Genomic DNA, 25,313 nt, shown 5'->3' with positions numbered 1-25,313 from the left:
ATGTCGGCACTTACTTAAGTTAGCCCTATGTATCTGTGGTTCCTGCATCCAACCACAAACAGACTGAAAATACTCAGGAAAAAGAATCTCACGAAGTCCCCAAAAGCCAAACCTGAATTTGCCACACACAAATACTATACTGAATCTACATGAATAATATGTAAGGTATTTTATCAGATTATTCAAGCAATATATAGACAGCTTAAAGCATACACGAAGACACGTATAGATTTACATGCAAACACTGCACCACTTTACATAAGGGACTTGAGCATCTGAAGAATTTGGTATGCACTGAGGGTCCTACCAATCCCTCCACTGATACTGAGGGTCAACTATGCTAAAACTCTGCATGAGCCTAGATTTCTTGTGTTACTGGCCATAGACAGGTACAATCTCGTACCTCATTTAAAAAATATTTACAATGATTTTTTGAACTTTTAGAAATGGCTGAACTTTGAGGGCTGGTCAGAACATACCATTCTTATTTAATGTAAAATTTTAGAGTTAGTACAGACCCATTAATAAACACTCAACCCAGGAGCCAACAAATATTGGACATTTATTAGAAGCAGGAGTTTAAGACTTTTTATATACTTTGGCCTCCTCTCTTAAACTTTCATGTTATCAATTGGCCAAAAAACACAAAAAACAAAAGAACTCCCACCTTACTAACGTGTATAATATAAACAAAATGAGGAATGCTTCAGACTTATCAAGATTTAAGGAAACAAGTGTGATCTGAGAACTTGTCAGATTCCATAAAAATACTAGGCAGAAGATAACCTTTTAAAATACTGACATATTTTAATTCAGAGTCCATTTACCACCTTTCCATTCTGCTTGAAAATGAACTTCTGATCTCATATGTAAAGTAAGAATACAAATACATATTTCACAGGTAATGAAGATTAAATAAGAAAATCCAGATAAACTTTGGTCCTTGTCTCCACTTCCCCAATTAATTAATAAGTAACCTTTAGACCATCTGTAGTGACAAAACAAAAACGCCATAAAAACTGCGATAATAACCTTGAAGTTTTTATTTCAATATTCTCGTTCTGGACAATTTCTTAACAGCTTTAAAATGCAGTATTTTATTTATTAACATTAAATGCGCTAGAACTCAAACAGCCAGACCAAACTGTAAATACAGAACTAGGCACATCTCAATGTTGTGTCTGTGTGTTTACATTACCGGATAAGAAAATTAAGCATTCTTCAACTTTTCTATGGGTCTTAAAATTCATGGAATATGTGCATTTTCCTAATAAACCTTTAAAACTAATACCACATATGAAATGTTATCAAGGCAGAAAACTACATTAATTTCGACTTTAGTAAGAATGTAACTCATACAACCACTAAGCTAAAGAATAATCTGAAGTCTCAAGTGGGCATGATGATCTTATTTCCATCAAACACTAAAAACTGGCTCTGTGTAGATTGAGCTCTCCTTACCTTTACTGCTCAGTTGAGAGGCTCTTAATTCTCTAAAGTTAGACAAACTATGCAGAACTGTCAATTAAACAGTGTATCATTAAATACATAATAAACTTTAATGTGACACTGAGTTGTTCTCCAGGAAGTTGCAGGCTGCATTTTGTCAGGAGTCAGTGTGTCTTCAAACTACAGGAGAAAACCCAAGTCTGGCTTGTAGTTAGACAGGTCTGCCTGTAAAATGAAGATCTCAAAAGTTTTCAGTAAAATCACCAATACTTTGCAAGCAGCTTTAAAAAGAATTCCTAAAATGTTAAGTGCTTTCTTTCCAAATATAGGCTAAAAATAGAAAGTTGTACATGCAAACGCCAAAAAAAAAAAAAAAAAAATGTTGACCCATTTTTTCACCTCCAAATAGTTAAGGCTATTTATTAAACCTAAAGCAACATGACCTCTTAAGTCTCAAGCAACTTCAAGGTTAAAGCATTTTAAGAACAAGGGTCAAAGCTGTTTTTTCTCAGGTCAGAGATAAGGCCATTATCAACTTGCTCACTCATCTGAATTTCAAAATGGCTAAATTAACAATGTGAATCTTTTTATACAATACTTACATGGCTTTTTCTTGGCATGTTAGCATGCCTAAGAAAATCTTAATAGAACCAAGAATGTAAAATTTGCCTCACATTCTAAAGCCAGAAACAAATCAAAAGCAATTCCTATTAAACCCTATAGAACCACAGATCACTACCAAACCCACAACAAAACATACACATTTATTAACTTGTTTATTAGATTTAAATCTCAGTTCAAGCCCAATTAAGTTCTGAACACAATGAATACTAGTTCCAGTCTCTAGGGAGAAAAGCCATTTAAGTCTTTGTTATTAAAACATATTTGACTTACATTTTAGAATATTTAAGAAATCATCCAGCAGGCTTCCTATCACACTGTTCCATTTTTTAAAAGAATTGCTAGTGTATCTCCCCAAAAGCTTTAAAATAAAATGATATAGTCTGACAAATGTAAAACAGAATACTTTCCTCACTTATAACCACAGCACACCATTTTGCAAACTACCAGACCATGCTGTATTATGAAACTTTTTTTTTTTTTTTTGCGTTGAAGTCTTGGTCTTGCGCCCAGGCTGGAGTGCAGTGGCAGGATCTCAGCTCACTGAAACCTCCACCTCCCAGGTTCAGGTGATTCTCCTACCTCAGCCTCCAGAGTAGCTAGGATTACAAGGTGCACGCCACTGCACCCGGCTAATTTTTTATATTTTTAGTAGAGACAGCGTTTCACCATGTCGGCCAGGTTGGTCTCGAACTCCTGACCTCAGGTAATCCGTCCGCCTCAGCCTCCCCAAGTGCTAGGATTATAGGTGTGAGCCACCGCATCCAGCCGGAACTTTTTAAGCATAGTTTTAAAGCCACGTTTGTCACTAAATAACCAAAAAGACACAATTATTAGGTCTCCTTCAATTCAAAAAGCTTAAGAACTCTGCTAATGTACAATCTGATTTCCATTTTATAAATCACTGTTCATTTCACATCCTGAAAATTTATCTTTTCATCAACTCCAGAATGATGGAATTCTTACCTTTCTATTCAGGAATCCAAGATTAAGTTCCTTAAATTTCTTAAAGAACACATTAGAGGTGAAAACTTTGTTAGACTTCAGACAATATTTTTAAAAGCTGATTTCTAGATTTACTGGGTGGTCTAACCTAGTGTTATGGAAGTTTATTTCTTATATTACTAAGATAGCCTCTTTTACTCCAAAATACAATGACATTTCTCAAAACTTATCTTTCAAACATCAAGTTTGCCTGTACAGCTTGGGTCCAATTTTACCACTTGGTCCTTTTAAATCTATTATTCAGGTATCCCACATTATTCTACACAGATACACATAGGCTAGAGACAAAAACACATGAAGAAAAGAGAGAAGGCAGAAATGTTGGATAAAACACTAACTGCCACTTCTTAGTTTCCACTTCAGTGACTTTAAGTCAAATAAGCCTGGAATCAACTATCACTGTTGCCAAAGTCTGGCTTACGTAGGGAGTAGGGAACATAAATGTTAACTACAGACTTAGAAATAAATGAATATCTGAATCTCACCCCACCGCTGCACTCTTGGCATTTGGGAAGAGTGTACACATACATTTAACTGTTACTCTATTTAGCATTTGTTCTTTTTCTAACTCCCATTTTTTTAAGTTGCAGATGCTAAAAGCAGTCTGAGGACCTTGGTCATTTATAGCTTATAAATCACTGACAATCAGAAAGAAAAACTAGTATACAAGCATTTAACAGTTACACTTCAGTTACTCATGTATTGGTAAACTAGTACTCGCTTAATAGAAACAAATTGTACCCCAACCCTAAATTCCATGCTTAAAAAAACCCATCTTTACACACTGCTTTAAACAGAGCGGCATTCTAAATTTAAATACTTGAGTAATATATGAGCAACATAAATTAACTTTTAGATTAAGTAAAATATCCTGGAATAACACTAACTCCAAAGAAAGCAAAAAGGTATATTCTAACTTTACAGATGATCATCACGTATACAGTATGTTTAGTCACATCGCGATACTTAACAGCCAAATAAATCTAACAACAAAAAATATAGCCAGAATTTATACTGCCAAATCTGACACGCAACCCCAAAAGTGAAATGTTTTTGAATGAAAACAAGACAAGATGTATTTACACAAAAAGTTACACATTTTCTTTAATATTTCATGTATCTTGTACATTTAACAGTGGAAGTCGAAATCTTCAGTAATATTTAATTTTCAAAATCTTCTGGTCACAATCCCCACCAAACTCAACAGGCCGGGACAAGTGCAATACCATACAGAAACACAGCATTGCAACCGATCCCAACCTGTGTAGAAAGGGGTTTGAGTTTCCCTTACTTTTCTACAGACTTTTCACTACCACAGTCAGTTTTGCATGGATTTGCACAGCAGAATATCACACAGCTGGATGCAAACCTGCAAAACTAACCATAGAACAGTGTTCAGTAACAGGACAGTTTGATTGGGCGACAGGCCGAAGCTGGAGTTCTACAGCTAGCAGTACTTTAAGTGCTCATAATGCAGTAGATAACTAAACACTACCTGCACTATAAGCACTTTAGTGCTACAGAAGCTGTCACATCAGATACACCAGGCAGATTCTACATCGACACAATAAAAGTACACAAAATTAGTAAAAATCATTCATTTGAAGGAAATAGCAGGCCACCATCAGTTTTGCATAGATTTGCACAACTACATTCTTCTTGTAGTGCAACTATGCAAAACTAACAGAGGACTGCAAACAAAAACTATTAAAACACCTATATACTTGCTTGGCTTGAATTATTAGATGAATACATAACTTCTTATGCCAGAAGGAGCACTTAGGGCAGTAGATGCTAATCTACTTCACTATCTGCACTAGATGCACCTTAGAACAAAAAGCACTCAACATCAGCAGGCCCTGCACTTTAAAGCCCAACTTGGCTTCCCGAGGCAGCTGTCACCATAATGCTACAAGTGCCTTCACTGCAGTAGATGCACATATCACTACCTGCACTGTAAGCACTTTGACATTATTCTGACTGGTCACAATCTTCAGTTTTACAAGGTGATGTTCTCTTTTTTCCTGCTAAATTTGAAATAGATAATTAGAATTAACATCTCAAACTCTAACAACTATAAACCATACAAATTCGGCATAATCCCTAATGGGGTAGAGAAAATTAGTTTAATTATCTCAAAGATATGAGGTCCATTTAGACACGTATTTATGCCTTAAGAATTCTTTACAGAAGGCAATCATAACCAACCATCCAACTAGCACTGGAAGTGGTGGCTCTTCCAATGGCTGGCCTCTCCCAAATGGATTGACACATAAAGAAAAAAAACAAAACAAAATGAGACTGCAAATAAATGAGAACTAATTTTGGAACATTTAAAGGCAATTTAGTCCATGTGTACCTTTTAGAGGAAATCTTCACATCCACGTGGCAAAACATTTTCCTCCTCTTCTGGCTTCCACTTAGCAAATACTTGTTGAAATGATTAACAAAATTACTGTTCAGACTACACTTCAAGTGTTATCAGTCAATTGTAGCAGAACGTAAATATCCTGTTTAAATCTATCATCTCAGGTTATATCTACTTTATCACCCAACTTAAAAGAGGGTCTAAAATTATATTTCGTAAACTGCATAAGCCAGTTTCCAAAAACGTACAGGAATATTTACACTGTAATTTTACTACCTTAAAATTGGCAAATCCGTACTTAATGAGTTAGTTTTTCAGAAAAGGTACATTGTCTAAAGTAAGAAACACCTACTTTTACTCTCTAAGAAACCAATCCTGTTTATTCAACTTTAATAGCAAGAAAAATTTGTTTTTAAGAAAAGTTCAAGAAAATCAGAATACACTTACCCATTCCAGAAAACTTCCTTTTCAGCAAGTATTCTCAGAAAAGCTACTGGTGCAGTTAGGTCCACGTGTATGACTGGAATAGGGAAAAATAAGGAAAAAAAAGATAAAACATTATTTGCTCAAAATTACTACCACCGTCCAAATCTATATTTGCTATTTTCCAACCTCCTAACAGCAATTAATTCCATCCATTTGTGAGAGTAAGAGTCGAGCAATACTAGCAGGATTTAAAAGCCCAATAATGTACAGCTGAAAAATACGTAAGAGAATAAAGTTGAAAAATCCTTAGCTATCAGATACATGTCTAAATAAGCTCCTAAAATACTTGATTATGATCAGCAGCAATCACCGACTCCACTGTACAGCTCCAGTAAAAGGAAAAAAAAAAGCAGCCCACAGACTATTCTTCACCACCCCTCCCCCAATCAAGACCTCGTGGCTGCAAGCCGGGATAAAGAGTTGTTTCTCCAACTGCTGTGGTCCTGACGGCATGCCGTTAATTTTCTCTTTTGGTGATATTGCAACGACGAGCCTGCCTTTTTCAGTTCCTTTTCCCTTTGCTGCAGTTTAGGAACAGAAGACCGGGCAGGAACACCCGAGACTGCAAAGTGCCCGCCACGCTCATGGAGCCCGGGCCGGCAGCACATGTCGCACAAGGGGGAGCGCGGCCCTGCGATTCTCCGCGTAGCCGCCAGGGGGCGGCGGGTCAGAGTCAGGCCCCGCCGGACGCGGCAACCCCCCCAACCCGTTTCCCGGCGGCAGCCGCGCGGCGACCGGCGGCGCCCAGGCCCGAGTGCGGCGGGGACGCGGGCGCGCCGCCCCTCCTTTGTGTCCCCCAGCCCCCCCGAGCTCGGCCCAGAGGGGCGGGGGCTCCGCGGCCGCGGTGCCCGTCGCACGCGGCCCAAGGCCTAAGCCGGGAACAATCGGCGGCGGCGCGCAGTCGCCGCCATGTCCCCCGCCCTCACCCCCGTGCAGCCCGCCCCGCAGGAACATGGCGGCGGGGACGCCGCTCCCGCCGAGCCGGGCCGGCCCTCCCGCGCCACACTCCCAGCAAGCGGCCGGGCGCAGGCGGCTCCACGCCGCAGCTGAGGCCGACTGCGGCCTCCTCCGAGGGCCACGGCGGGGAAGTTGCGGGCCCCGCCCCGAGGCTGCCCACGCGGGCTAACAAAGCCCACGCGGAGCGGGGGTGGCGCCCAGGCCGCGCGGATCTCGGCGCCCCTCCGCCCACCCTCGCGCGTACAAAGTTTGGGGAACCGCGGGCTCCCGCCCACGCCACGCCGCCCGCTGGCGCGCAGGTACCTCGTGGGCGCGCCCCCTCCCGGCCCGCGGCCTGCCCCATGTGCCGCCGCCGCCGCCGCTTTGTTCTGGAGGCGCTTTAACTCTCGCCCTCGGGAGAAACTTTCCTACCCAGAGACCCCACGCCCCGCGCGCGCCCCGGGCCCCGGAGAAGGCACGGGCCTCGCACGTCCTCTCCCCGAGGGGCCATTGTGTTCGCCATCCGCCCCCCCGCCTTCGGGTCGGCCCAGGCAGGGTCTGCGCGGGTCCCGGGCGCGGCCGCCACGCGCGCGCCGCCCCCTTCCACCCTCCCGCCCCGGCCCTGCCCTGTCCTCGGCCGGCCCGCGGGCGAGCGAGGGGGCAGCCAGATGCGGCTGCCACACGCCGGGGCGGCCAACGGCCGAGACCCGCCCCGGCCACGCCGCCGCCGCCACGCTGCCCCGGGCCAGTCCGCCCCGGGCCGCTCCGCCCCGCCCGCCAGACCCGGGCCGCACACAACAGGTTTCCCTCCGTCGCCGGAGGGGCGGGCAGACTCACCAGGAGGAGTAGCCGCCACCATCTTCGCCTGGCCGGCCGCGGGCTCCTGCTCCCGCCTCCCCGCCCGCCTGCGCTTTACTACGACCGGAGGCCCCAGGCCGGGGGTGCGGCCGGCCGGCCCGCCCCGCGAGGAGAGCTTCGCGGAGGAGCGCGAGCCCCGGCGGCGCTGCGGGAGTCGTCCCCACCCCCTCGGCCTCGCCCGAGGGCGCGAAGTGGCGCGAAGGCGCAGGTCGGGCGGCGGCGGCGGCACCTCGAAGGACCATGTGGGTGAATGAAGGGCGGCGGCTCCCGCCTCAACGTAAATACGGACAAGCCCCACTCCCTCATTAGCATAAAAAACAAAGTACTTCCGACCTCCCCGCCCGCCCGCCAATCACCGCAGGCCCCGCCCACGGCGGCTCGTTCTTGGCGGCCGGGAGAGCGGGAGCCGGGAGCCGCTGGCGGCGCCGCGCAGCCTTCGCCGGGCCGCGCTCCCCCGTGGCCCGCCCACCGCCGCCTGCCTCGCGGAGCGCCTCGCCCGAACACCTCGCGCCACGCCTCCGGCACGCCCTCCGTTAACAAGCTCTGCGCGCGTGCAGACCCCCGCGCGCCGCACACCCTCCTGGAAGCGCACGCTTCCCGGGGCTTCCTGGGAGCCCTGCTCTCCCTGGGACTCGACGTGTACGCGATGCGATCACAGTTTATTACTTTACCGGCCCTTGGTGGGTTTCCGAGGTAATTAGGGGCCTGCTCCAGGCCAACCGGAACCAGAGAAGTAAAATCCAGTGACTTTAACATCGAAACAGAATTACTCGCTGCAAAGATCGTTTGAGACCCAGAAATAAATACATTACACCCGACACTCTTGTGAATGCACACTTCGTGGCAATGTGTTTCCTTAACCTGGCCGCGTGTAAACCAAAACGCTTGCCCGAGCAGAGGTTTCACAGCTGCAGTACCTGAGCCTCCCCTCTCATGCCCAGCTGCATTTAGTAAGAACTCTGGGTTCTCCAGTAGAAATAGCATAGCTGGGAAAGAACCTCATAAACAACCACAAAGCTGAGAAAAGAAGCCCAATCAGGAGCACCTCCTTCTTCACATTGTGGTTCAGGAAATTCCGGAATTCTCAGAAACATAATTGTTAAAAGTGAGGATTCATAACATTTACGAGAAATACAGCAATTATAAATTGGTTTAAATCTAGTAAGTAGCTACTGCAAAGCACATATCACTGGTTCGTGATTGTACAAGTCAACTGTAAAACACACATTACCAAAGGATGTCTTTAATGCCCCAATGTTAAAATTTTTGACATTCAAACTTTGACAGTATTGTCATTTACCGTCTTTTTGACTCATTTTATCATGCTTTGCTTAAATCCAATTGTCAAACTAGTGATGACATAAAAAATAGTGGATTAAAGTTTTGCTACTCTTTTTTTATTGAGTCTAGTTTCTAGACATTCCTTTCTTTGTAAATCAAAATAGAAGGCCAAATCTGAAATTTTACAATATCTAATATTTCTGTAATATAGTCATTTATGAACGTTTCAAAGAGGAAAACACTGCTAATTTTATTACAAGTCTAATTTTACGTTACTTTTGGTCGGCATTGACTAATATGTCAATGCCTTTTTCTTTAAAACTTTATCTTCTGTTTCAAATTAGAATGGTTGAGGCGGGGGGTGTTGTGAGTAAGATTGTTCATCACACTCTCTGAATCATGGGAAATCCCACCTATATACAGGTTTCTTAGCAGGAGTTATTCATCTCATAGTTTCCTTCCAATTAAAGTCAACATTGAAATACTACTAGCTTTAAAAAGCTGTTTTTAGATATCTCACTATATTTCGGTGGAAATCTGACATACAAGCAACTATTTTCTGTGACTACAGTATAAGAAATAATTCTTAATGTATACACATTTTTTATGGTAATCAGGATTTTGGAAGACGCAAATTCATTTAAACCTACTGACTTGGAAATTCCAGAAAGTTTCAGAATTAGTAGGTTGCATTTTATTTTTAAGGGTTTCGCTCATACTTCCTTTCAAAATTAATAAATTATCTTAAGTATAATTAGAATAATTGAAAACGTTTTAATCCCAAGTGAATTTGAAGCTTAGCCAACTTGATGTTTTTTGGAAGTCACTACTAGTGAGAAACCTATCTTCCCCGATTTTAGGGGCCACACTTGGGTATACTTGATAACTAAAGGGAAGATTTTTGTGGTTATGATTTTGAAGATCACAAAAATATGTGAACTGCTAACAAATGCCTTCTGCAACCAAGGAATGTAAAAATAAAGCAATCTGAAATGCCAAAGTGAGACACACAGCCTTCTCAAGTCAGCTAAAACACAGTACTGTTTTACACAATCCAGAACATTCAGAACGTTTTAGATAAAATGAAAAGCTCAGTTCAACGTCAGAGCAGTTCTATATAGCCCTCAGTTTACATGATATATAGAAAGTAATAGAGAATATCTGTATTTTTTACTTTTTACCCATGTGTTTCGGTCTTATAGATGTTATGAATTAAGAAGATCTGAAAACTTATTGACCTTGTAAATAATATTGAGGATTTTATTTCCTACCTTTTATTGTTTAACTATGTCAGTATCAACTGAGTTAAGTGTGTTGAATTTTTGAAAGATAAATTCAGTTAAAATGTTATGTTTTAGCATAATTATAGGGTTTAAGAAACTAATAAAACAATAATCACATTCACATTATAGATGTGAAAACATAGGAATGATGCGAGAATCTAAGTTAAAGACAACTTCTAGTGTTATTTTAAACCTGTATTTATATATAATTTAAATAGTAATTCAGAGGGTCTAAAAATTGGCTAAGCAATTAAGTATATTTCATATTTTTGCGAATTGGCATTTTTAACATAGATGCCTGTAAGTATGTATTATTTTCCCACGGCATTTGTATTTTATGGAAAAGGAATACAAATTTAAACACCACGTTGAGTTCAGAAAGTGAACTGGTTATAAACCGAGAACATTTTGGACTCTTTTGTAATGTAGCAAACAGTAATCAATGACACACATTCAATGATGAAATTTGGGATTTTTTTACAATATGTATCTATAAATGTCTGAAAAGACACAGTCTAGTCCTCCCATATTAATTATGTTTTCCATTGAAACTGTTCGGTCCACTTTAGCAATTATGTATTATGTGTCTGCTATGCTTGCACTGGTCAAAGATATGAGGAGGGATAAGACAGAACCCGTGTCCATGAAAAGTTTAGGAACTCCAGAATATTATTGATTACCACGAATCGTTCACAAATAAGCTGAAGGTTTCATGTCTTCAACCTTTTTTTTTTTTTTACTTGTTCCAATGTCTAATCCAACTGTTATTCTGATGGCAGGTTATTTTACATCCTTCTTAATTTAGAATTTAGAACATCTGCATTTTGTTTATGGTAGTAGATAATCCTGCATAACATGAATATATGAATTATTCACTACAAATGGCATTCCAAGGTGCTACTAATGACAATAAATTTATAGTGAACACAAAGACCATAATCATTTAACCTGATAGACTTAAGGTTTTGGAATTAAGAAATTATAAATTATAGAGGGAAAAATGAACGTGTGTGGTTTTGAATAAAGAAGCAATTTGAAAAAATTACTCTTTTTTCATATCTTTGAAGTTGTTACTGTGGTACTCTGTAGAACCAGATGGGTATAATTATTATTTAATTAAGAAAAATAAACAGAATAGGTATTATTTGTCACAATAAAGAGGATATAGTCTCTACCCTTAAGGAAGTTTGCTATGCATTGATGTCTATCAGTATATGTAAAGTGGTATGGCTTTTATAAAACTAATACATTTTGAATTTAAACATTTAAAGGCAATATATTGTTATGGTACATCGTGGTAAAGTGTTTCACTAGTTTTTCATTTGTTTTCACTAGAAGAATGAAACATCAAAATTGGAAATGGCTTATTTTCAATTTCTTGTTCTTAACTCAGTGGTTCCCAGCCCAGCTGTACTTTACAATCAACCAGGAGCCTTTGAAACATGCAAATGTGTGACCCTTACTTGCAGATATTCTAATTTAGGTGGTAAGAAGTGGGGCCAAAATCCTTTTCAAAAAATTCCCTGGTCATACTTATATGAATCACGACTGACAAGCTCTGGTACTTAGTTCTTGAATGAACTAAAAATGTTTGATTAATCATTACTATTAGCTGATTAATCTTGATAAGTGTTTGTGCCTGTTTTTATCTCTACTGCATATGTATGTTATTAATTAACACATAAGGAAGCAATGAGAAACTGGCCCAGGATATTGCAACTCCTTCATCAAGGAGTTATGGGCATAAAGTTTAAAAAAAAGAGAGACAGAAAACCTTCAGAAATAATTCTGAAAACTTAATGCCTTAAACTGTAGTAACCTTGTTTGGGAAGACACATTGGTAATTAGAGTGCTGTTATATCTTTGCTATCTGGGGTTGAAGTTTAATTTAACTAACAAATATACTTAATCGTGGAAAAATTATTCCTCACATGGATTGTGTTATGTTTGAAAAAAATTCTCTGGAGTGGACATGTTTAGATATGATAAATTGAGTTTGTTCTCAATCACTTAGCAATGAAAAAGGGCTACGTAGAGATCACCTGGATCATCCACAAATTTTTTTTAAATAATAAAAGACAACAACAAGAAGTGTCCAGGGCAGAGAAATTGCCAAATACTACTGATTTTAGTTAATTTCATTCAATTTGCTAAACTCTTCTTAGGTTTTTCTTGTTTGTTTGTTTGCTTGTTTGTTTGTTTTAATATTCTTGCTTTCAAATGTAGGATTTAACTTCAGTTTTTCCCAGAAGAAACAAGTTGATTCAGCCTATCATCTGGCTTTATTCTGCTAGATAATAGTTCTAGAAACAACTTAAGATATTGATTATATAATTTGGTCCTTAAGATTGCTCAGAATAACACAGATTTGACAGTTGTCATACTATTTCACAAAACTATACTTAAGTACCAATATTCATCTTAACCATCAAGCCTAATAATTTCTATGTATATCAAGATGATGAAAACTTATTTTTATTTTGTGTAAATTGTAATTGGTTATTTATATCTTTAATAATTTGCCTTTCTGGGGGCACTTTAAAAGTTGGATAGCAACGTGTTCAGAAGGAATATTTATGAAGGTTCAATTGCTGTATTTCTAAGTGTGCAAAGAATAAACTGATAAAATTATAAAAACTCAGAAGTATTATTTACATGAGACTACAGTGAAGGAAATACACGTTTGATAAATTTTGCAAACCAGTGCACCTTAGTTCCCCTAAATACCAGTTAATTAAGCCTTTCCCCTATGCAGGCAGTAAATTTTAATATACCAGCTTATTTTTCACATACTCATGTTCAAAACAAATAAGTATATTACAAAGTTTTGACTAGGTAAAACCAAGACTGAATTTGAACAGTAATGACAAATCATGTCTGAAATGATAAAACTGTAAGGACCAATTAACATTATGGAGAATAAGTGGGAGCTCTGTACTGCAATTGTCCGGGGAGAAATCAGTACCCACCCAAGTCACAGAAACCATCCTTGAGAATGTGAATGATCTTCTTTGTTCTCTGAGAATATATGCATAATGGCATTGTGTTAGTAGGAAGACCAGCTATGTCTGACATATTTGTTTGTAAGAATTTTCCAAAATTATGTGGGTATAAATTAAAAAGCAAATATTTGATTTAGCCATACATGCTTACATGTGTCCAGTGTTAACATTTGCTTGCAAGATATTTAGAGCAAATTGTTCTCCTTCTCTGGCTGCGATGTCATGGTAGCTGTTATTAAGAGCCACAAGTAAAATTTATCCAATAAAGTATTTAAAGCCAAGTCAAGATAGGAAAGGATGAGGAAAACTGAAGCATATGAGTCATAAAAACCCAAGCAGGATATTGAAACAAGGAGGAAGATGGAGCCCGAAGGATGGGAATAGGGTATAGAAAATAGCCTAGGAAGGTTGGTGCTGGAAATATTCTATATTTTGCTCTAAGTGGTTACACAGATGTAAACGAAAGTCACCATTACACACTTATAATTGGTGTACTTTATGCCTTTTTTTCTGTGTGTTACTTCTCAGTTTCAAAACAGTACTAACAGCAATAACAGCAAGCAGGAAGAAATCAGTGTAGGAACCCAAGGTAAACAGAAGGGCAGGGATTAATGAGGTACACACAAGGACAATGTAGTTAAATTCTTACATATTTGCTGTTGCTGGCTTTTATGTGTTCTTTGCAATTAAGGAGTCATTAGCAGAATGGACAAATCATCACAGTTAATATTTAAGAAACTACTTACTAATGCCCAGCAGTCAGAAGAGGTGGCTTTTATGATACCAAATATTTAAGAAAAGACTAATCGCTAACATTAGCCAAGGGAATTCTCTTTTGCAATATTACATGGTTAAGAGATGACTGACATCTTACATTATCCAGGTGAGCTGGATGTTTTAATATACATTGTTTAGATCCTCACTGAACATTAGCTGTAGCACTTGGTTATTTTAATAATCAGTGTTCAAGAAAGATTAGTGCCTAATATTGGTAAAAAAAAAGATTGGACTATTTTAAAGTCTAATACATGTTCACTTAAAATAATTGCCACAAAGTGTGTACTCAAAAATTGTTTGTTGAAATAATTAATGAGTATGAAAATCCTATCTAAAGAATTATGAGTGCAATTACCATTCTATGAGTGTATCCTTAGAGACATATTTAATAAATATGTCTTATAATCTTATCTGAAATGGGAAACACATTTGGGTTTAATTTACATTCATGTAGTATTATACAAAGCTTGGTAAGCCTTGGTAAGCTTTGAAGCTTTGAAGCCTTGGTAAGAACCAGTGGGATGCCAGAGATCAGAAAATACCAGAATAAAGAGATGATTGAGATACTGATATAAGAATCTGTTAAGATTGTCAGGCTTTTGAGTTACAAAATCAGGAGTGAGTTGAGACCAAGGAATAAAATATTAATAATGGCTGGGGGTAAGGGGTATAATCAAAATGGCAGGGAAGCAGAAAGATATAAACAGGATATAAACACTTCGAATCAGAGAAACAGAAACAAAGATGAAGCTCTGAACAAATCACTGGTATCATGAGTGGGTCTTAAGAAAACACATTTTATCTGGGAAGGCTTAGTGATTTCCAAAGCATCTCTGGCCCTAAGCAGAAAGTTATTCTGTCTTAAAGAGCATTAGACACTGCCTTCCTCCATTGTCCATGTGTCATTTGAGTTATTCTAATATCAGAGTGACTACTTCACAGGTAGGCCAATGGGGAATTTCAGCTGTGTGGGCTAGATATAGGTTGATTCATTAAATTTCTAGGGCACTATATATTGTATCACATATCCGTGACATAAAAACTAAAACAGGAAACTTCCAGCTTCAAAAATGGTGGTGTAGACACAAGCCAGCTTTGCTTTCCCCCATGGAAAACCAAAAAAACAAATATACAGCACTGAAACTGTCACCAGGAATATCCCAGAACTCAAATATGAAGATGAGTCAGTTCCTGGGGTCACAAAAAATGGTAAAAACAAGCAAACAACCAACAACAAAAACAACAACAACAACAACTCTCCAACCAGACTGTGTGAGAATCAGATTTTCACATATGCAACACTCCTTATCCCAAGCTGACTGGCACCAGTGTGCAAAAACTTGTCCTTGACTCATGTTTTCTACACTAGAAAAAGTGAAATCGAGGTGGACAAGCAGCTTCCCCACCATCTTTTCTTTGGCAGGAGACCTGTCCATGCCTCAAACCACAGGAAACATCATGATTGCCTGAAGAGAGATATATCTCTAAGAACAGCCAGTGGCAAAGGGTGGAAGCTAGACTAGCATCTCCACCCCTGGAAACTCTGCTGTGTATCTCAGCCAAAGGAGAGGCCAAATTAGAATGGCTGTTCAGCAGCACCATGCTGAAGTGGGTATGTTCCACAGGTCCCCTGGGCACAAACCCCTAGCAAGTCTTTCAACACTACACAGATAGTCCTTCTGGGATCTTTCCCACTCTGAATGGGCAGTGTTCTGATTATTTGCCAGAGCTGAGACAAACCTGGGCTTTAGGCACCATTTAGCACCAAAAAGGAGGTAGTGACTTAGTGTGGGAAAACATAAGAAACTCAATAGGTAAATTATGAAGAATCTCTAAGCAAACATATTCAACGAAAAACAAATAAGGCTGGGCACAGTGGCTCATGCCTGTAATCCCAGCACTTTAAGAGGCCAAAGCAGGAGGATCACTTGAACCCAGGAGTTCAAGATCAGCTTGGGCAACATAGTGAGACCCTGCCTCTACAAAAAATGAAGATTAGCCAGGTGTAGTGGCACGTGTCTGTAGTCTCAGCTCCTCTTGAGGCTGAGGTGGAAGGATCACTTGAGCCCAGGAAGCTGAGCTGGCAGTGAACCATGATTGTACCACTGAACTCCTGCCTGAATGATAGAGCAAGATGCTATTTATTTGTTAAAAAATCAAAACAAGACAGACCAGAAGACTGAAATAAATAACTAATTTTTCAATGCAAAGACATAAGAAATGATAGCAAATAGGGAACTATGACCTTCCCAAATGGACAAAGCAAGAGCCAGTGACTGACCCTAACAAGAGAGCAATATGTGAGCTCTCTCACCAAGAATTATAGCAGTATAAAAAATTTATAGCAGTATAAAAAATTTATAGCAGTATGAAAAACTTAGTGATATCCAAGATAATGTAGAAAAACAATTCAGAAATGTATTAGAGAAATTTAACAAACAGATTGAAATAATAATAATTACAAAACCCAGAAATCTTGGAACTGAGAAGTACATTCGCTGAACTGAAGAACACATTGGAGGTTCTCAACAGCAGAGTGGATCAAGCAGAGGAAAGAATAAGTGAACTTAAATGAAGGCTATTTGAAATTATACAATCAGAAGAGAAGAAAATAGAATGAAAAGGAATGTAGATTGCTTATAAGATAAAGAAAATTACCTCAAAACACCAACTCTAAGAATTGTTGGTGTTCAAGAGGGAGTTGAGCAAGAGCAAGGGGTAGAAAGCTTAATTTAAAAATAACAATAATAGAAAACATTCCAAAACTTAAGAAAGATATAAATATCCAGGTACAGGAAGTTCAGAGTACACCAAACAGGTTTGACCCAAATAAGACTACCCCAAGGCATGTAATAATCAAACACTCAAATGTCAAAGGCAAATAAATTATCCTAAAAGCAGCAAGATAATAGAAGCAAATAACATAGAAAGGAATTCCAATTCATCTGGCAATAGACTTCTTAAGGGAAACCACACAGGCCAGGAAGAATGACAGTTTCAATGCACTGAAAGAAAAAAAAAAAACAAACCTGCCAGCCAAGAATACTTTGTCCAGCATATCTATTTTTCAACTATGAAGGAGAGGTAAAGTTTTCCCCAGACAAACAAAAGCTACAATAATTCATCACCACTGGAGGAATATTAAAAGAAATGCTACAGGCAGTTTTACAATCTAAAAGGAAAAAAAAATACTAATGCCCAAAAATAATTTTGAAGGTTTAAAACCCACTGGTAAAATTAAGTACAGAGACAACCCCAGAATATTCCAATACTATAGTTGTTGTGTGCAATCGACTCAGAACTCTAATATTAGACCTAAAAGACAAATCTATCAAAAACAATAATAGCTACAGAAACAAGTTAAGAGAGATAGGCATTATAAAATATGCAAATTGAGACAAGTGAAAGTCAAAAAGTGAAAAGGATGAAGTTAAAGTGTAGAGTTTTCTTTAAAAGCTTTTGTTTGTTTGTTTGTTTGTGGTGTGTGTGTAATGTAAGATAAGTTGTCATCTCTTTAAAATAACTTGTTTTATCTATAAGATGTTTTTGTAAGCCTCATGGTACATGGTAACTACAATGCAAAAACCTGTAATAGATACACTAAAAATAAAAAGCAATGAATTAAACAGTGCTACTAGAGGGAATCACTTAACCATAAAGGAAGACAGCAAGAAAAGAAGGAAGAGAGGAATTACAAAACAATCAGAAAATAAGCAACGAAATGGCAGTAGCAAGTCCTTATTTATTACACTGAATGTGAATAGACTCAATTCTCCAACTGAAAGGCATAGAGTAGCTGAATGGATAAAGAAGTGGACCCAACTGTATGCTGCCTACAAGAAACCTACCTTACCTATAGAGAAACACATAGACTAACACATAGAGAAATGATGGGAAAAGTTTTTCCAGGCAAGTGGAAAGAAAAAAGATCAAGAGTAGCTCTGTTTGTATCAGATAAAATAGACTATAAGTCAAAGATTATAAAAAGAGATGAAGACATTCACTATATAGTGATAAAAGGGTCAATACAGTAAAAGGGTATAACAATTATAAATGTCTATATACCCAACACTGGAGCTCCCAAGTATATAAAACAAGCATTAATAGACCTAAAGGGAGATATAGACTGCAATACAGTCATAGTAGTGGAGTTCAACATCCCACTCTCAGTAATGGACAGAGTACCTAGACAGAAAATCAACAAAGAAACATCAGAGTTAAAACCTCACACTAGACAAACTAGATGCTCATAGAACATTTGTCCGAACTTCTGTAGAATACACATTCTTTCCATAAGCACATGAAACATTCTCCAGAGTGGAACATATTTTAGGCCACAAAACAAGTCTCAATAAATTTTAAAAAGTAGAAATTATATCAAGTAGCTTTTTTTTTTTACTGCAAAGAAGTAAAACTAGCAATCAATAACAAAAATAATCTTGGAAACTACACAAACACACAGAAATTAAACAACATGCTCCCAGATGACCAATGGGTCAATGAAGAAATTAAGAAGAAAATTTAAAAATTTCTTGGAACCAATGAAAATGAAAATATAACATACCAAAATCAATGGGGTACAGCAAAAGCAGTACTGTGATGGAAGTTTATAGCAATAAATGCCTACATTAAAAAAGTTGAAAGTCTTCAAATAAATGACCTAATGATGTACATCAAGGAATTAGAAAAACAAGAATGAACCAAGCCCCAAAATTGAATGAAAGAAATAATAAAGATCAGAGCAGAAATAAATAAAATTGAGATAAAAAACACAAATTAATGAAATAAAAAGTTGGTTTTTTGAAAAGATAAAATCCATAAACTTTTAGCTAGACTTACTAAAAAAGAAAAGAGAGAGAAATAAACAAAAATAAGTGAAATAAGACACAAAAAGGAGAAACGACAACTGAGACCACAAAAATATAAAGAATTATGAGACCACCACAAACAATCATATGCCAACAAATTAAAAGACCTAGAAGACTTGGAAAAATTCTTAAACACATAAAACCTATCAAGATTAAAACCTGAAGAAACAGAAAAATTTAACAAACCAGTAATGAGTAATGATATCAAAGTGATAATAAAAAGTCTCCCAAGAAAGGAAAGCCTAGGATGTGATGGCATCACTACTGAATTCTACCAAATATTTAAAGAAGATATAATAGCAATTCTCCTCAAACTCATCAAAAAAAATTTAACAGGAGAGAATACTTCCAAATATATTCTATGAGGCCAGCATTACTCTGATATATATATATATATATATATATATATACACACACACATATATATACATATATATATAACACACACATATATATGTATATATATACACACATATATACATATATACACACATATATATGTATATATACACACATATATATACATATATACACATATATATACATATATATACACACATGTATATATATAAAACACACAAAAAAACCCAAGGACACAAAAAAACATAATACTACAGGCCAATATCCCTAATGAACATAGATGTAAAAATTCTCAATAAAATTGCAGCAAACCAAATTCAACACATTAAAAAGACCATTTACATGATCAAATGGGATGCATCCAATGGATGCAAGGATAATTCACTATAATCAAATCTGTAAACGTGATACATCACATTAACAGAACAGAGAACAAAAACCATATGATCATTTTGATAGATGAAGAAAACGCATTCAATAAAATTCATCATCCTTTTGTAATAAAAACTGTTAACAAACTTTGTATAGACAGAACATACTTCAAAATAATAAAGGCTATATATGACAAACATATAGCCAACATAATACTGGATGGAGAAAAATTGAAAGCCTTTCCTCTAAGATCTGGACCAAGACAAGGATGCACTTTCACCAGTTTTATTCAACATAATACTGGAAGTCTTGCCTAAAGCAATTAAGCAAGAGAAAGAAAGAAACAACATCCAAATTGGAAAGGAAGAAGTCAAATATGCTTTGAATGCAATGACCTGATCTTGTATTTAGTGAAACCTAGAGACTTCACCAAAAAATTGGTTAGGACTGACAAATAAATTTAGTAAAGTTGCAGTATATACAATCAAGGCTGGGTGCAGTGGCTCACATCTGTAATCTCAGCACTTTGGGAGGCCAAGGCAGGCAGATCACTTGAGGCCAGGAGTTTGAGACCATCCTGGCCAACATGGTGAAACCCTGTCTCCACTAAAAATAGAAAAATTAGAGGGGCGTGGTGGCATGTGCTTGTAGTCTCAGCTACTCGGGAGGCTGAGACAGGATAATCTCTTGAATGTGGGAGGCAGAGGTTGCAGCAAGCTGAGATTGCACCACTGCACTCCGGGCTCAGCAATAGAGTGAGACTGTCTCAAAAAAAAAAAAAAATCGGCATACAAAAATCAGCAGTCTTTGAATACAGTAACAGTAATCAATCTGTAAAAGGAATCAAGAAAGCAACCCAATTTACAATAGCTACAAAGAACATAAAATATTAGGAGGCAATTTAACCAAAAATGTGAAAGATCTTAACAAGGAAATCTATGAAACATCGATGAAAAAAATTGAAGAAGAAACAAAAAAAAGGATACTTTATGCTCATTGATTGGTAGAATCATTAATATTGTTAAAATGGCAGTAGTACCCAAAGCAATTTACAGATTCAATGCAATTTGTATCAGAATACTGATGACATTCTTCACAGAAATGGAAAAAAAATCCGAAAACATAAATAGAACCACCTAAGACCTCCGATAGCCAAAGCATTTCAGAGCAAAAAGAACAAAGCTGGAGGCATCACACTACCTGACTTCAGAATAAACTACCAAGCTATGGTAACCAAACTATCATGGTGTAAAAAAAATAGCTGGCATGAAAACAGACACATAGACCAATGGAACATAATACGGGACCCAGATATAAGTCCATACATTATAGCCAACTCATTTTTTGACAAAGGCACCAAGAACACTCAGTGAGGAAAGAAGATTCTCTTCAATAAATGGTGCCAGGCAAACAATAATCATATGCAGTAGAATTAAACTAGACCCCTATCTCTCACCATATACCAACATGAAATCACAATGGATTAAAGACTTAAATCTAAGACCTGAAACTATGAAACTACTAGAAGAAAACATTGGAAAAATGCTACAAGACATTGGGCTACACACAGAATTTTTGTGTTAAGACCTTGAAAAGCACAAACTACAAAGCCAAAAACAGATAAATGGGAATACATTAAGCTAAAAAGCTTCACACAGAAAAGGAAATAATGAAAAAAGTGAAAAGACAACCCACAGAATAGAGAAAATATTTACAAACTATCCATCTGACAAGGGATTAATGACCAGAATACATAAGGAGCTCAAACAACTCAATAGCAAAAAACAAATAATCTGATTAAAAAATAGGCAAAAGATTTGAATAGACATTTCTCAAAAGAAGACAAAGAAATGGCCCCCAGGTATACAAAACATGCTCAACATCACTAATCACAGAAATGCAAATAAAAACAACAATGAGACATTATCTCACCACAATTAGAATGGCTTTTATCAGAAAGTCAGGGAATAACATGCTGGTGAGGATGTGGAGAAAGGGGAGTCCTCATACACTGTTGGTGGAAATGTAAATACACTGTTGGTGGAAATCAGGCTGGGCACAGTGGCTCATTCCTGCAATCCTAGCACTTTGGGAGGCTGAGGCAGGTGAATTGCATGAGCCCACGAGTTCAAGACCAGCCTGGGCAACATGGCAAACCCCCATCTCTACCCAAAATACAAAAATTAGGTGTGGTGGCATGCACTTGTAGTCCTAGCTACTCAGGAGGCTGAGGCAGGAGGATCAATTGAGCCCAAGAGGTTGAGGCTGCAGTGAACCATTTTCATGCCACTGCACTCTAGCCTGGGAGACAGAGTGAAACCCTGTCTAAAAAAAAAAAAAAAGAAAAGAAAAAAAGAAAAGACATCAATATATCAAAGAGATTTGCATTCCCATATTTATTATAGCACTGATATGGTTTGTCTCTGTGTACCCACCCAAATTTCATCTCGAATTGTAATCCCCACATGTCAAGGAAGGAAGCTGGTGGGAGGTGATTGGATCATAGAGGTAGTTTTCCCAATGCTGTTCTTGTGATAGTGAATGAGTTCTTATGAGATCTGATGGTTTAAAAGTGTCAGTTTCCCTTCTGCTCTCTCTCTCTCTCCTGTTGGTTTGTGAAGAAGGTGCCTTGCTTCCCCTTCGCCTTCTGCTGTAATTGAAGTTTCCTGAGGCCTCGACAGCCATGTGGAAATGTGAATCAATTAAACTTCTTTTGTTTATAAATTACCCGGTCTCAGGAAGTATCTTTATAGCAATGTGAAAATGGACTAATACAAGCACTATTCACAATAGCCAAAATATGAAATTAAACAAAGTGTCCATCAATGGATAAACAGATTAAGAAAATGTTGTAAATATACACAATGGAATATTATTCAACCCTAAATAAGATTAAAATATTGTCATTTGCAGCAACACGGATGGAACTGGAGGTCATTATGTTAAGTGAAATAAGCCAAGTACAATAGACAAACATTGCATCTTCTCATACATATGTGGGAGCTAAAAAAGTGAATCTCTGGCTGGGTGCAGTGGCTCATGCCTATAATCTCAGCACTTTGGGAGGCCAAGGCAGATGGATCACCTGAGGTCAGGAGTTCCAGACCAGCCTGACCAACATCTCTATTAAAAATACAAAATTGGCCATCTCTATTAAAAATACAAAATTGGCCGGGCGTGGTGGCACATGCCTGTAATCCCAGCTACTCAGGAGGCTGAGGCAGGAGAATCGCTTTAACCCAGGAGGCGGAGGTTGTGGTGAGCCAAGGTCGTGCCATTGCACTCCAGCCTGGGCAACAAGAGCTAAAGTCCATCTCAAAAAAAAAAAGTGAATCTCATGAAGATAGAGAGTAGATTGGTGGTTACCAGAAGCTAGGAAGGGTAGAAAAAAGAGGGGATGAATAGAGTTTCATTAATGGGTACAAATGTACACTTCGCAGAACTAAGACCTGGTAGACCTGGTGCTCAATAGATGAGTAGAGTGACTATAATTAACATCAGTGGATTCTAAGGCAAGATGTGGTGGTTTATGCCTGTAATCTCAGCACTTTGAGAAACCGAGGTGGGAGAATGGCTTAAAGCCAGGAGTTTGAGACCAGCCTGGGTAACAAAGCAAGACCTCATCTTAAAACAAAACAAAATATTAATCAAGTGTACTTTCAAAAATAGATACAGGGGACTAATTCAAACACTCCTTGAGTAAAGAAAATATAAATATTTAAGGTGATGGATATCCCAAATTGGCCTGATCTGATTATATGAATGTATCAAATTATCACCTGTAGCCAAAAAATATGTATATCTGAGCCAATAAAAAATAAATTACGTAAAATTTTTTTCTAATTTAAAAAAGACCAAGTAGATATGGGATAGAAATGAGCATTTCTAATCAACATAGTTGACTAGAACACTGAACAGTCTTACAAAATTGTAGCAGATTATACTGTAATCATTGACCAACTGAATGATGTGTTAATATAACCATTCATTCACGTGTATGTATTTGTGAAGCTAAGTGGATGCATTATCTAATTGAAGAAGCTGACACACGGGTAGTGATAACCACATATTATATGCATGCATGAAAACAGAAATCATTAATCATTATCTGTGAATTATATCTAGTTCATCAAATTGGGGCCATGCGGAACGCAAAGGTGATATTAGGATGAGAAGAGTCCTCCAACCTTGCCCACCTGCCAAAAGGCCTGCCCTCCCCTGTAGAACAGTGGAAATCAGGTGAGGATGACAGCATGAAAAAAGTCAATGCAAAGCACCAGTAATCATAACAGTGTCTGGTAAAAACCGATATAGAGGTAAAATTCTGTTCCACCTAGGAGTTTCTTAAGTATTTCCTTTTCAGGGAGTATACTAAACACTGGCAGTCCTAAATCAGTAAGGAATAGCAGGTATGTGAAGTTGAGACTAAAGGTGTTATAAGAAACTAAGAGTGACTGGACTCTAAGCTGAGACGTCAGGGGCCACCTTTCATAAAACTCCCCTCTATTTGTGCTATTCCTTCTTTGACCCTAGAGGCTGGATTCCCTCCAGCTTCTATTACTGGTCTCAGACAAGATTAAATGATACATTTTAGCAGTACTTTACAGGTAGACACTATTACATTTGATACATTTTAGATGACATTCGAATAATGTCAGCTAAACTAGAATTAGAGACTTAGAGATTCAAAACACTCTGTATACTTTTTCATTTTCATTTTCATTTTTCAGAAATATCTTGTGGTTTTTTAAATCTAAAAACTGCCAAGCTAGGTTGAAGGGTATTACTACTTTTATATGGGATTCTTAGTCATTCAAAATTTGTCATATGAATATATTAAAGAAAAATTAAGTCTTTACATTTCCAAGACACCAAACCCTCCTTCAGTAAACCTTTAGAAAAAATAATAAAAATGTACTCATTTCAAAAATATCTAACTTTCTTCAGTTCCAACAGATATCCAAAGAATAGCAAAGTTGCGATTGTTCTGATTACTAGTAAAAGACAAGGATTTTCCTCACATTGCCCTTTCTAGATAATAGAAAATTGAGAATATAACATAAACTAAGTAATCTCTTTCTGTTTCTCCTGAAGTCTCGGGCGCATCTTAAAATATCTGGTTAATAAAATAGCTGGCATTTCCACAGCTCTTTGTGAAAGCAGGGAAGGCACAACATAGTCCAATGTTTGATGAATAAAATTTAGAGCCATAGAGATCAGTGTAGGGGTTTTAGATCTTTTACTTACTATAATCCTGGACAACCTTCTACCTCTCAATTTCCTCATTTTTAAAAAGCATAACAGGCTGGGTGTGGTGGCTCACGCCTGTTATCCCAGCACTTTGGGAGGCTGAGGCGGGTGGATCACGGGGTTAGGAGTTCGAGACCAGCCTGGCCAACGGGGTGAAACCCTGTATCCACTAAAAATACAAAAAAATTAGCCAGGTGTGGTGGCACACACCTGTAATCCCAGCTACTCAGGAGGCTGAGGCAGGAGAATTTCCTGAACCCGGGAGGCGGAGGTTGCAGTGAGCCCAGATTGCGCCATTACACTCCAGCCTGGGTGACAGAGCAAGACTCTGTCTCGAAAAGCAAATAAATAAATAAATAAATAAATAAATAAAATAAAATAAAATAAAAGCAGAAGA

General features: G+C 38.3%; 1 protein-coding gene and 6 non-coding genes across 7 annotated transcripts; all 7 read right to left on the bottom strand.

The window, feature by feature from the left end:
- Positions 1-1,028: 1,028 nt before the first annotated feature.
- On the bottom strand, positions 1,029-6,883 carry LOC134757015 (uncharacterized). Its single transcript, XM_063697465.1, has one exon. The coding sequence runs from the start codon at positions 6,881-6,883 to the stop codon at positions 6,512-6,514; it is 372 nt and encodes a 123-aa protein (XP_063553535.1). The 3' UTR covers positions 1,029-6,511.
- MIR92-1 (microRNA mir-92-1) lies at positions 4,270-4,347 on the bottom strand. Its single transcript, NR_106272.1, has one exon. It is a non-coding gene; the product is annotated as a microRNA mir-92-1 (primary transcript).
- MIR19B-1 (microRNA mir-19b-1) lies at positions 4,383-4,469 on the bottom strand. The gene has a single exon (NR_106271.1). It is a non-coding gene; the product is annotated as a microRNA mir-19b-1 (primary transcript).
- On the bottom strand, positions 4,526-4,596 carry MIR20A (microRNA mir-20a). The gene has a single exon (NR_106270.1). It is a non-coding gene; the product is annotated as a microRNA mir-20a (primary transcript).
- Positions 4,689-4,770, bottom strand: MIR19A (microRNA mir-19a). The gene has a single exon (NR_106269.1). It is a non-coding gene; the product is annotated as a microRNA mir-19a (primary transcript).
- MIR18A (microRNA mir-18a) lies at positions 4,840-4,910 on the bottom strand. Its single transcript, NR_106268.1, has one exon. It is a non-coding gene; the product is annotated as a microRNA mir-18a (primary transcript).
- MIR17 (microRNA mir-17) lies at positions 4,973-5,056 on the bottom strand. Its single transcript, NR_106267.1, has one exon. It is a non-coding gene; the product is annotated as a microRNA mir-17 (primary transcript).
- Positions 6,884-25,313: the final 18,430 nt, after the last annotated feature.

This window comes from Gorilla gorilla, chromosome 14 (assembly GCF_029281585.2).
Source record: "Gorilla gorilla gorilla isolate KB3781 chromosome 14, NHGRI_mGorGor1-v2.1_pri, whole genome shotgun sequence".
Lineage (NCBI taxonomy): Eukaryota > Metazoa > Chordata > Mammalia > Primates > Hominidae > Gorilla > Gorilla gorilla.
The sequence above is the reverse complement of the archived record's forward strand: the minus strand, read 5'-3'. Positions and strand labels throughout refer to the sequence as shown.